This window comes from Piliocolobus tephrosceles, chromosome 1 (assembly GCF_002776525.5).
Source record: "Piliocolobus tephrosceles isolate RC106 chromosome 1, ASM277652v3, whole genome shotgun sequence".
Lineage (NCBI taxonomy): Eukaryota > Metazoa > Chordata > Mammalia > Primates > Cercopithecidae > Piliocolobus > Piliocolobus tephrosceles.
Window position 1 is genome coordinate 212,833,581 of NC_045434.1, and position 13,533 is coordinate 212,847,113.

Sequence of the window (13,533 nt, forward strand, 5' to 3'; positions counted from 1 at the left end):
GCCTGGTTCACACTGGGCGCTCAGTATGTTGAGTGAGTGAATGGTGAATAGATGAGTGAATGAATGAATATACAGAGCGAGTCAGATGGGAGGTGAGCCAAGTCTATTGTGTGTGCATATGTGTGTGGGGGGAGTGGGCTGTGTGTGGGGGGTGTGGGCTGTATGTGGTGTGTGGGGTGTGAGGGGTGTGTGTGGGGGGGATATGTGGGCTGTATGTCTGTGTGGTGTGTGTGAGGTGTATGGTTGTGGCTGTGTGTGTGTAGGGTGTGTGTACATGTGGGGAGTGTGTGTAGTGTGTGTGTACATGTGGGGAGTGTGTGTAGTGTGTATAGGTGGAGGTGTTTTTTGTGTGTGGGGTGTGGTGGGGGGGGTGTTGTGTGTGTGTAGTGTGTGTGTAGTGTGTGTAGCGTGTGTTTAGTGTGTGTGTAGTGTGTGTAGTGTGTGTGTGTAGTGTGTGTAGTGTGTGTAGTGTGTAGTATGGGTGTGTTTGTGTGTGTTTGTGTGTGTGTAGTGTGTGTAGTGTGTGTAGTGTGTGTGTGTAGTGTGTGTAGTGTGTGTGTGTAGTGTGTGTGTAGTGTGTTTTTGCTCTTCAGCAGGGCTCCTTGCAGGTGTGCTCCTCAGAGGTTCACTCCACCCCGTCTGGGGCCCCCCTGACAAGGCAGGAATGATCATTGTTTCTCTCCTTATCTGGCTCTTCTCTTACCTCTGTCAAGACATCCTCTTTAGGCCGGGCACAGTGGCTCATGCCTACAATCCCAGCACTTTGGGAGGCCGAGGCAGCAGGATCGCTTGAGCTCAGGAGTTTGAGACCAGCTTGGACAATATAATGAGACCTCTGTCTCTATAAAAAATTTTTTTAATTAGCCAGGCGTGATGGCATGCACCTGTAGTCCCAGCTACTCGGGAGGCTGAGGTGGGAGGATCACTTGAGCCCAGGAGGCTGAGGTCGCAGTGAGCTATAATAGCATCACAGCACTCCAGCCAGGGCAAGAAAGCAAGACCCTGTCTCAAAAAAAAAAAAAAAGAATCTCTGTAGATTTAGATTCAGTGGGATAGTGCTCGTCTTGTCACTGGAGGGCCGAGCATAAACCTGTGTCACCTGTGAAAGGGGGCTCTCTGGCCGGGCACGGTGGCTCATGCCTGTAATCCCAGGACTTTGGGAGGCTGAGGTGGGTGGATCACCTGAGGTCGGGAGATCGAGACCATCCTGGCTAACACAGTGAAACCCCCTCTCTACTAAAAATACAAAAAATTAGCCGGGCGTGGTGGCGGGCGCCTGTAGTCCCAGCTACTCGGGAGGCTGAGGCAGGAGAATGGCGTCAACCCGGGAGGCGGAGCTTGCAGTGAGCCGAGATCGTGCCACTGCACCCCAGCCTGGGTGACACAGCGAGACTCCGTCTCAAAAAAAAAGAAAGGGGGCTCTCCATCAGAGTAGGTGGAAGAAGGTCTTTTGATGGCAAGTCACAGAGCACCGTCCTAAGTGCTCTCGGACAGCAGAGTCACCTCTGCAGCTAGACATGGTCGTAATTAATCCTGGCAAACACTCTGCGAGGGAGTGTGATTGTCCTCGTTTTAGAGATGAGGAAACTGAAGATCCTGGAAATTAAACTGAAAAGTGGCAATGGGTAGATTCAAAACTGAGGCCTGTAGATTTTAAGCCCACAGCTCTTTCCACGTCTGTCTCCCGCTGTTCATTACTAATGAATTTCCTCTTGTCATTACAGATTGTCTGAAAGGAAATTTTCAGTGGCCCTAAATAGCTAAACATTTCTTTTTTTCTGTTTGATTTTTCCGGGAGTTTATGTTTGAGATGGTGCAAGAGCACATTTGCTGCAGTTGACAAATGCCACCACGTGGCAGGAATGTCACAGGAGCAATTTAAACATCAGCTGCAGTAGCTGCAGTGTTAGAGAAGTAGGTTTCAGCTTCTTTCTGATCCAGTGGTTCTCAAATGGGGCACTTCCCCACCGGGGGACACTTAGCAATGTCAGAAGACATTTGGGTTGTTGCAACTGGGGAGAGGGGTGCTACTGGCACCATGTTTACGGGATGCTGTAAACATCCTGCTGTGCTCAGGACAGCCCCCACAATAAAGAATTATCGGACCCCAAGTGTCAAAAGTGCCGTGGTTGAGAAAGCCTGCTGTAACCCAAGATGGGTTGAGGGTAGGTTTCAAGGAATGGAGTAGTCTCAAGACTCCAGATCTTCAGATTCTGTTACATCTTTCTATGAAACCGAAGTAAAGCAGGAGGGCCCTGGAACCTGACCTAAGCTGCAATCTCTGCAGAGGCTGACGCTTGTGCTTGCCCTGGCAACCCTGATAGCTGCCTTCGGATCGTCCTTCCAGTATGGGTACAACGTGGCTGCTGTCAACTCTCCAGCCCCGGTAGGTCACTGTGGCGAGCAAGATGTGGGAGGGCGTTTGAAGCAGCCCATTGCCTGGGTGCGACTGGCCAGTGTGGGGCTGTTCACACAGCGGGTCCTCAAGCAGACGGAGAGGGAAACACCCTCCAGACAGCACAGACCCGGGGGATTTCGCAGGCACATGGCCCTTGGGATGGGCCAGGTCTGGATGGACACACAGTGGGCTGGGCTCCAGGACAGGGCTCAGATCTTCTGTGGCCTTGCGGTTTAGAGGGAATCCAGAGGGGGCAGGGGTCTCCAACTGATTGGAAAATTGGAGTCATCTCTTTCTGGCTGAGAAATACCAAGGGTGGTTTGCTGCTCAGAGGTTTCCCAATCCTCCCCGTGGGTGCCCACCCCGCTTCCTGCTCATGAAGCTCTGTCCTGCCTCCCATCACCCCCGGGTTAATAAGGCTAGTCTCTGTGCGCCCAGGTTATTTCACTGGGTGTCCTACCATCAGCCCCGGGTTAATAAGGCTAGTCTCTGTGCGCCCAGGTTATTTCCCTGGGTGTCCTAACAGCTGGTGTTCTTCCTGCAAAACCGGAGCACATTATTTTGGTGTTCTGTTTTGCTTTGTCTCCTAGCTCATGCAACAATTTTACAATGAGACGTACTACGGTAGGATCGGTGAATTCATGGAAGACTTCCCCTTGACGTTGCTGTGGTCTGTAACCGTGTCCATGTTTCCCTTCGGAGGGTTTATCGGATCCCTCCTGGTCGGCCCCTTGGTGAATAAATTTGGCAGGTAAGGGAAGGTGAATTTTTAATTCCCTGAAACTCATAGACCCCCATCAGAGCTAAAACATAGGCCTAAAGCTGAAATCCTTATCATGAGACTAGGATAATGACCACTGTGGTCATTTTCTTTTTCTTTTTCTTTTTCTTTTTTTTAATTTTTGAGATGGAGTCTTGCTCTGTCAGCCAGGCTGGAATGCAATGGTACAATCTTGGCTCACCACAACCTGTGCCTCCCAGGTTCAAGCGATTCTCCTACCACAGCGTCCTAATCCTGGGATCACAAGTATATACCACCACTCGCGGCTAATGTATTTTTAGTAGAGATGGAGTTTCACCATGTTGGTCAAGCTGGTCTCAAACTCCTGACCTCAGGTGATCCATCCGCCTCAGCCCCCCAGAGTGCTGGGATTACAGGCGTGAGTCACTGCACCTGGCTGGTCATTTTTATTTTCTAATGGGGTCAGAAAAGAAGACCAGATATTGACAGTGTTTGGGGACTTAGGCAGGGTCTCGGGGATTAGAAGCAGGGGTGGCCGGGGATCTATAGGCTCTCAGGCAGAGCCGGAAGGAGCCGTGTGTGCTTGTGGAGACCCAGGACTTGCTTCGGCTTATACTGCCCTTTTGTCCCCACAGTGCTGTCTAGGACATCTCTCTTGTGACACCAGCCTCCTGAACAAAGGGGTCAGGACTGTATCTTTGCCCCTATTTCTAGAAACATTAGAAATGCCATATTTTATTCCAAAAAAGTGTCCTTAAGATATCACGCTCCCCCGTGTAAATTCCGTGGATGTTATGGAAGACCTAGTTAGAAGCAGAATTTTAGAGGTCCCCTCGTCCAACCCCTCCAGGGATGAGGAGACACGGGGCTGAGTGAGGTCACTGATCTAGCGAGCCCAGAGTAACCCAGACTCTGATTCTTCCTCCAGTGTTTCAAGAAAAGAATCTGAGAATAAAAACACACGGCCGGGCGCGGTGGCTCACGCCTGTAATCTCAACACTTTGGGAGGCCAAGGCGGGTGGATCACCTGAGGTCAGGAGTTGGAGACCAGCCTGGCCAGCATGGTGAAACCCCATCTCTACTAAAAATACAAAAATTAGCCGGGCATGGTGGTGGGTGCCTGTATTCCCAGCTACTCGGGAGGCTGAGGCAGGAGAATTGCTTGAACCCAGGAGGCAGAGGTTGCAGTGAGCCAATATCGCACCATTGCACTCCAGCCTGGGCAACAAGAGTGAAACTCTGTCTCAAAAAACAAACAAACAAACAACACTGCCGCAGCTTTGGGATCTAACATCCTCTTGAGAGGTTAGTGTTGAACCCACAATTTTCCCTGTGGACCTTCATGGAGCAGAACATCCCTCCACTCAGAATCAGACCTGCGGGACATTTCTTGAGTGAAGAGCACGCCGTTTGGTCCACAGAAGGCTGTTAATTGAGCTGTCTAGTTAGGAGTCTGATAAACACTATTTGGCTATTTGCCGTTTTCTTAAGTATTTGTGGGTGTTATTTATTTCTTTATTTTTTGAGGTAGAGTCTTGCTCTGATGCCCAGGCTGGGATGCAGTGGTGCGATCTTGGCTCACTGCAACCTCCACCTCCTGGGTTCAAGCCATTCTCCTGCCTCAGCCTCCCAAGTAGCTGGGATTACAGGTGGCCACCACCACACGCAGCTAATTTTTGTATTTTTAGTAGAAACAGGTTTCACCATATTGGCCAGGCTGGTCTCAAATTCCTGGCCTCAAGTGATCCACCTACCTCTGCTTCCCAAAGTGCTGGGATTACAGGAGTGAACCACCGCATGTGGCTGGTGTTATTTAAATAACAGTAGCAACTAACTTTTATTAATGAGTTCCTATGTGCCAGGCACAATCCTGACTGGGTTTAGAAGTACTATTACAATCCTCACTTTATTTTTATTTATTTTTGAGACAGAGTCTCGCCCCGTCACCCAGGCTGGAGTGCAGTGGCGCAATCTCAGCACGTTGCAACCTCCGCCTCCCAGGTTCAAGGGATTCTCCTGCCTCAGCCTCCTGAGTAGTTGGGATTACAGGTGCCCGCCACCACACGAAGCTAATTTTTTGTATCTTTATTGGAGATGGAGTTTCACCACGTTGGCCAGGCTGGTCTCAAACTCCTGACCTCATGATCCTCCTGCCTCGGCCTCCCAAAGTGCTGAGATTAATAGGCGTGAGCCACTGCACCTGGCTAATCCCCACTCCACTTTAAACATGGGGAAATGGTGCACAGAGAGACACTGTAACTTACCCAAGATCACACAGCTGGGAGGTGGCCAGGACTCCAACCCAGGACATTTCACTTCTGAGCATGAGCAAATAACGTCTACACTCTACTTCTGTTATTTAGGGAAAATATCTTCTCAATCTGTTGCTTTAATTTTTTAGTCATACATATAGTACCTTTTTAATGCAAAATTTTAAAGTCTTCAAGTGGTCAAATTTATAGATTTTGCTTCTCAGCTGGGGACACTTACAAAGCAAAAACTATAAATATATGTATGTGAGACAGGATCTCATTCTGTCACCCACGTGGGAGTGCAGTGGCACGATCACAGCTCACTGCAGCCTTGAACTCCTGGGCTCAAGGGATCCTTCCGCCTCAGCCTCCTAAATAGGTGGAACTAGAGGGTGTGCCATGATGCTCAGCTCATTTTTTAGTTTTTGTAGAGACAGGGTCTCACTATGTTGCTCTGGCTGGTCTCAAACTTCTGGGCTCAAGCAATCCCCCCACCTTGGCCTCCCAAAGTGCTGGGATTATAGGCACGAACCACTATACCTAGCCTCTTCTATATTTTTAAAATTTATTTCACAATTTTGTTTTTCCAGATACATCTGGTGTTTTATTTTGTATATATTGAGTGATGAGAAATAACTAATTTTATTTTATTTTTCCAAGTGGAAAGTCAGTTGCTCTCAAATTTATCTTAGTTATTCATGTTCCTTTACTCTTCCATTTAAAATTTTAAATCAGCTTCTCAAAATCCCTGAAGAAAGATTCTGATTGGCATTGCTCTGAATTTATAAATTAACTTGAGGAAAACTGACATCTCTACAATGTTGACCTTTCCCACTCACAAGCAAACTAGAGCTTTCCATTGTCTTCAGGTCTTTTTACATGTCCTTCAATAAAGTTTCATCGTAAAGGACCAGGGATTTAGTTTTCTTTATCCTGGGAGTCACTGTGGTTCCTTGTCTGAAGTTTCATGTCTGGGAGTCACTGTGGTTCCTTGTCTGAAGTTTCATGTCTTTGTCATCAGTTCTGACAATTTTTCAGTCAAATATTGCCCCTCCCCGATTTTCTATATTCTTTGCTTCTAGAACTCCATGAAGTTCCTCCGTGTCTTTGAATCTCTCATATTTCCCATCTTATCTCTCTCGGGTGCTTTCTAGGTAATTTCTGCAGGTCTACCTTCCCATTCACTAATTTTCTCTTCAGATATAATAAACCTGCTACGTTTTTAATTTTAATGATTATATTTTTCATTTCAATAAGTTCTATTTATTTGTTTTTAAAATCTATTTTCGTCATTGTTTTACATAACTTTGTTTTATAGTTTTTTGTTCTTTCCTATAGTACTATTTATTTTATTTTATTTTATTTTTATTTATTTATTTTTTTGACACAGAGTCTCGCTCTGTCACCCAGGCTGGAGTGCAATGGCGCTATCTTGGCTCACTGCAACCTCTGCCTCCTGGGTTCAAGTGATTCTCCTGCTTCAGCCTCCCAAATAGCTGGGATTACAGGCACCCGCCACCATGTCCAGCCAATTTTTGTATTTTTAGTAGAGATGAGGTTTCACCATGTTGGCCAGGCTGGTCTTGAACTCCTGACCTCAAGTGATCTGCCTGCCTTGGCCTCCCAAAGTGCTGGGATTATAAGCATAAGCCACTGCGCCCTGCCTAAAAAAAAAAAAATACATATGTATTCTTTAATATATATTTTAATATATAAATATATATAAAATATAGACAGAGTAAGACTCTATCTCAAAAAATATATATATAGAAATAGGGTCTTACTCTGTCACCCAGGCTGGAGTGCAGTGGCACGATTATGGCTCACTGCAGACTCCACCTGCTGTGCTCAAGTGATCCTCCTCTCTAGTAGCTGAGACTACAAGGATGGGGTCTTGCTATGTTGCTCAGTCTGGTCTTGAACTCCTGGCCTCAAGCCATCCTCCCATGTTGGCCTCTGAAAGTGCTGAGATTACTGGCATGAGCCACCATATCCTGCCATTAAAAGTAGACTTTATTTTTAAAGAGCAGTTTTAGGCTCACAGAATTGAGAAGAGGCTACAGAGACTTCCCATATACCCTCTCCTCCAATACATGCATAGTCTCCCCCTTTATCAACATCTCTCACCAGAGCAGTGTATTTGTTACAAATGATGAAACCTGCATTGACATATATCATCACCCAAGGTTCACAGTGTACATTAGGGTTTACTATTGATGTTGTACATTCTATGGGTTTTGACAAATGGGTAATCACTTGTGTCCACCATTATAGTATCATATAGAGTAGTTTCACTGCCCTAAGACTCCTCTATGCTCTGCCTAGTCATCCTTTCCTCCTCTCTAACTCCTGGCAACCACTGATGCTTTTACTATCTCCATAGTTTGCCTTTCCCAGAATGCCATATAGTTGGAATCACATAGTATGTAGGATATTCTTTCTTTCTTTTCTCTTCTCTTTTCTTTCTTTTCTTCCTTTCCTTTGCTTCCTTCCTTCCTTCCTTCCTTCCTTCCTTTCTTTCTTTCTTTCTTTCTTTCTTTCTTTCTTTCTTTCTTTCTTTCTTTCTTTCTGTCTTTCTTTTTCCCTCCTTGCACTCTGATAGGCTTTTCAGATTGGCCTTTTTTTTTTTTTTTTTTGAGATGAAGCCTCACTCTGTCGCTAGGCTGGAGTGCAGTGGCACGATCTCAGCTCACTGCAACCTCTGCCTCCCATGTTCAAGCAATTCTCTTACCTCAGCCTCCCAAGGCTGGGAGTACAGGTGCATGCCACCACATCCAGCTAATTTTTGCATTTTTAGTAGAGATGGGGTTTCACCATGTTGACCAGGATGGTCTCCATCTCTTGACCTTGTGATCCACCCACCTCGGCCTCCCAAGGTGCTGGGATTACAGGCGTGAGGCACCACGCCTGGCCCAGATTGGCCTCTTTTACTAATATGTACTTAAGGCTTCTTCATGTCTTTTCATGGCTTGAATATTTCATTGTCTGGTTGTAGCACACTTTATCCGTTCACTACCAGAAGACATCTTGGTTGCTTCCAACTTTTGGCATTTGTGAATAAAGCAGCCGTAAACATCCATGCACATGTAAGTTTCTGTGTAGATACCAAGGAGTATGTGATTGCTGGATCATAGGAGTACAGATAAGCATATGTTTAGTCTTATAGGAAACTGCCAAACTGTCTTTTAAAGTAGATATATCATTTTGCATTCCCACCAGCAACAAATGAGGGTTCCTGTTGCTCCAGCATTTGGTGTTGTCAGAGTTCTGGGTTTTTGCTCTTCTGACAGGTGGAACCTTATTGTTTAATTTGCATTTCCCTGATAACACATCAGGTGGTGCACCTTTTCATATGCTTATTTCTCATCTGCGTATCTTAGTGAGGTGTCTGTTAAGATCTTTGGCCCATTTTTAAATTGGGTTGTTTGTTTTCTTTTTGAGTTTTAAGAGTTCTTTGTATATTTTGGAGAACAGTGCTTTTCAGGTGTGTCTTTTGCAAATATTTTCTCCTAGTCTGTGGTTTGTCTTTTCCTCCTCTTCACAGTGTTTTTCACAGAGCAGAAAGTTTTAATTTTAATGAAGACCAGCTTATCTTTTTCTTTCCTTCCTTCCTTTCTTTCCCTCCCTCTTTCCCTCCCTCCCTTCCTTCCTTTTTCTTTCTTTCTTTTCCCTTCATTCCTTCCTTCTTTCCCTCCTTCCTTTCTTTCCTTTCTTTTTTCCCTTCTTGCTTCTTCTCTTTTTCTTTCTTTTTGCAATAAAACTTTATTGTGATTTTTTATTGTTATAAAATTACAGACAATTGCTCAGGAGGGGTGTACTACCTTAAAATGTCCACCTCCCTCCTTGATATGCCACTGCTTCCTATCTTTAGCTTGTTCTTTGTGAATTGACCTACTATTTTGAGAGGATCGCAGTAGCAACTTCAGACTAAAATGGTTGGTTTACCTATTCCTCCCTGGCATTTAATCAATCCAGTTGATGCTGTATGTATTTTGAGGCTGTGTTGGAATCGTCTCTGTTTATGACAGTTACATCTTCTTTGCTGTTATTTCTTTTACTTCTTTTTAATGCATATAACACCTCTGTGTTTTATGATATTTTTATCTCAAATTATATTTTGTCAGGTATCAAGACTATTACCCAACTTCCCCTTTTGTCTTTATTGGCTAAAGATTTTATATTTTCTAACTTTCTGTCTTTCATTTTAAGGATCAATTCTTTCTTTCATGGATTGTGCCTTTGGTGTTATATCTGAAAAGTCATCGCCAAACCCAAGACTGTCTAGACTTTTTTTTCCTATGCTATCTTCCAGGAGTTTTATAGTTTTCCGTTTTATATTTAGGTCTGTGACCACTGTGAATTAAAATTTGGGAAAATTCTAAGGTTCATGTCTAGATTCATTTTCTTGCATATAGATGTCCAGTTGTTCCAGCACCATTTTCTTTTCTTTTTTGTTTTTTGTTTTTGAGACAGGGTGTCACTCTGTCACCCACGCTGAGTGCAGTGACACAATCACAGCTTGCCGCAGCATCAAACTTCCTAGCTCAAGCAGTATACGCACCTCAGCCTCTCCAGTAGCTGGGACTACAGGAGCGCACCACCAGTAGTGCCCAGCTAATTTTTTATTTTTTTCTTTTCTTTTTCTTTTTTTTTTTTTTTTTTGAGACAGAATCTTGCTGTGTCACCCAGGCTGGAGTGCAAGTGGCATAATCTCAGCTCACTGCAAACTCTGCCTCCTGTGTTCAAGCAATTCTCTAGCCTCAGTCTTCTGAGTAACCAGAATTAGAGGTGTGTGCCACCATACCTGGCTAATTGTTTTTGTATTTTTAGTAGAGGCAGGGTTTCGTTGTGTTGGCCAGGCTGGTCTCGAACTCCTGGCCTCAGGCCACCCACTTTGGCCTCCCAAAGTCCTAGGATTACAGGCGTGAGCCACTGTGCCTGGCCAATTTATTATTTTTTTCTAGAGATGGCGTCTCACTATGTTGCCCAGGCTGGTCTGGAACTCCTGTACACAAGTGATCCTCCTACCTCAGTGTCCAAAAGTGGTGAGATTACAGGCATGAGCACTGCACCCAGCCCAGCACCATTTTTTTTGAAAAGACTGTCTTTTCTCCATTGTGTTCCCTTTGCTCCTTTGTCAAGGATCAGTTGACTAGACTTAACGTGGGTCTATTTCTGGACTCTCTGTTCCGTTCCATTGATCTATTTGTCTATTCTTTTTCTTTCTTTTTCTTTAGACAGCGTCTTGCTGTGTCACCCAGGCTGGAGTGTAGTGGTGCCATTTCGGCTCACTGCAACCTCCGCCTCCCAGGTTCAAGCGATTCTCATGCCTCAGCCTCCCGAGTAGGTGGAATTAGAGGCACGCGGCTCTAGTAGAGACGATGAGGTTTCACCATGCTGACCAGGCTGGCCTTGAGCTCCTGACTTCATGTGATCCCGCCCGCCTTGGCCTCTCAAAGTGCTGGGATTTCAGGCGGGAGCCACCACGCCCGGCCTATTTGCCTATTCATTTACTAGCACCACACTGTCTTAATTACTGTAGCTTTATGGTAAGCCTTGAAGTCAGGTAATGTTGGTTCTCCAATATAGTACCATTTGGATTCCTTATTTGATGACACTAATCATTTTAAACATTTTATAGTCACAGTCTGATTCTGTTGTCTAAAGGTGTGCTGTTAGTATAAGCGGCTCGCACGTGTGGCGAGTTTCTCAGTGTTTAGGAATGCTGGAGCGCCACTCGCTCACAGCTTCGTCCATCATGAGGGTCCTCATCATGAGGGCTCCATTGTGAGACGCCCCTCCAGAGAAGTTTGCTTTGCTTCTGTCAGGATCTCCAGGGTAGGCTTGTTCCTGACTTAAATGGGAATGCTTTCCAAGTTTCATTAAGTGTGGTGTTTGATATAGGTTTAAGGTAGATTTCCTTTATCAGCTTAAAGAAGTTCCTCTATGTATAGTTTGTTAAGGCTGGTTTAAAAAAAAATGGCTGGGCGCAGTGGCTCATGCCTATAATCTCAGCACTTTGGGAGACTGAGGCAGGCAGATCATTTGAGGCCAGGAGTTCGAGACCAGCCTGGCCAGCATGGGGAAACTCTATCTCTATTACAAATACAAACACTTAGCTGGGTGTGGGGGCACGTGCCGGTAATCCTAGCTACTTGGAAAGCTGAGGCACAAGAATCACTTAGACATGGCAGACCGAGGTTACAGTGAGCTGCGATCACTGCACTCTAGCCTGGGTGACAGAGCGAGACTCTGTCTCAAAAAAAAAAAAAAAGAAAGGAAGAAAGAAACTTAGGCCAACTTTTAAATAAATAAATAAAAATTTAAAAATCATAATGGTGTTAAATTTTATTGACTTCTTTTGCTGCTTCTATTGAGATAATCCAATGTTTTCTCCCAATATAATGTTTATTTATTTATTCATTTATTTATTTTTTGAGACTGAGACTCGCTCTGTCACCCAGGCTGGAATGCAGTGGCACAATCTCAGCTCACTGCAACCTCCACTTCCTGGGTTCAAGCAATTCTTGTGCCTCAGCCTCCTGAGTAGCTGGGATTACAGGCACCTGCCACCACGCCCAGCTAGTTTTTGTATTTTTAGTAAAGATGGGGTTTTACCATGTTGGCCAGGCTGATCTCGAACTCTTGACCTCAAGTGATCTGCCCACCTCGGCCTCCCAAAGTGCTGGGATTACAGGCGTGAGCCACTGTGCCTGGCCCCAGTATAATCTTTACTATGGTGAAATACATTGAAATATTTTTGTATATGCTGTTGAATTTAATCTACTAAGATTTCATTTAGGATTGTGGCATCTATGTTGACCTAAGTGAGATGGACCTATGCTTTTCTTTTCCTCTAATGTCCTTACCCAGGACAATTTTGGGGTTGGCTTTCAAGATTACACCAAAATTATAAATTAGCTAATGATTTCAAAAACCTTTTACTATATCTTAATACAGAGCCCTTTCCCTCCATTTTCACCACTGATGCCCTCTGGACCATGGTGATTTCCATTTGCTACCCACACAGAGAGTATTACCACACCAGGCCATGCACTTGACCTGTATCAGTCTCAGGTCCCAGAGAGCTAAACGCACAGCAGTAAAGCCACTGCTATAACTGCTGGAGCCTATGCAGAGGAGACACTCCAGAAACATTTCCTGAATGAATGAGTGAATACTTAAGCCAAACTAACTGATATTTTGTCCTCTGCAGAAAAGGGGCCTTGCTGTTCAACAACATATTTTCTATTGTGCCTGCGATCTTAATGGGATGCAGCAAAGTCGCCAAGTCATTTGAGCTTATCATTATTTCCAGACTTTTGGTGGGAATATGTGCAGGTAAACAATACTATGCTATACTGCCATTCTGTGAGGGTCATCAAGGAGGAGGACAACAGGTTCCCAGGGACTAGAACCAATCTGTGATCTCTGAAATGTATAGAAAGCTGTTCCTATGCCTCTACTGTGAAACAGATGCTTGAGCCCTACGTGTTTCTCAGGTGCAGAGCTTTACTGTGATGTTTCCTACAAAGAAACATCTTTGAAAGACTGAAATGCAGAATCTTAACCTGGGAAGGGTCCTTCCAATCCAATCCTTTATCTCAATATTTTCTAAACTGTAGGTCACGACCAGTTACTGGATGGTGATACCTGTTTAGTAAGCAGTATTTTCTTTTTAAAAATAGAATAGCTGGATGCAATGGCTCACACCTGCAATCCAGCTACTCTGGAAGCCGAGGCGGGAGGATCACTTGAGACCAGCCTGGGCAACACAGTGAGACCCTGTGTGTTAGTCTGTTTTCACACTGCTGTAAAGAATACTCCCCAAGACTGGGTAATTTATGAAGAAAAGATGTCGAATTGACTTACAGTTCCCCATGGCTGGGGAGGCCTCAGAAAACTTACAATCATGATGGAAGGGGAAGCAGACCTGTCTTACATGACAGCAACTGAGAGAGAGAGGGAGAGAAGGGAAACTGCTTATAAAACCGTCCGATCTTGTGAGAACTCAGTATCACAAGAACAACATGGGAGAACTTGCCCTCATGATCCAATCACCTCCCATCAGGCCCTTCCCTTGACACATGGGGATTACAATTCGAGATGAGATTTGGATGAGGACACAGAGCCAAACCATA

At 45.0% G+C, this 13,533-nt stretch overlaps 1 protein-coding gene across 4 annotated transcripts in view; it reads left to right on the plus strand.

Moving 5' to 3' along the window:
- SLC2A5 (solute carrier family 2 member 5) overlaps positions 1-13,533 on the plus strand; it is a 34,219-nt gene that overhangs the window by 11,109 nt on the left and 9,577 nt on the right. For 2 of the 4 annotated variants that reach the window (XM_031934738.1, XM_023215272.3), the window contains 3 exons: positions 2,288-2,386; positions 2,989-3,149; positions 12,609-12,733. The exons of 1 other annotated variant lie outside the window; for it this stretch is intronic. In XM_031934738.1, coding sequence (XP_031790598.1) covers positions 2,288-2,386; positions 2,989-3,149; positions 12,609-12,733 — 385 coding nt within the window. The remainder of the gene's footprint in view (positions 1-2,287; positions 2,387-2,988; positions 3,150-12,608; positions 12,734-13,533) is intronic. One more of the 4 variants, XM_031934739.1, reaches the window with a different exon arrangement.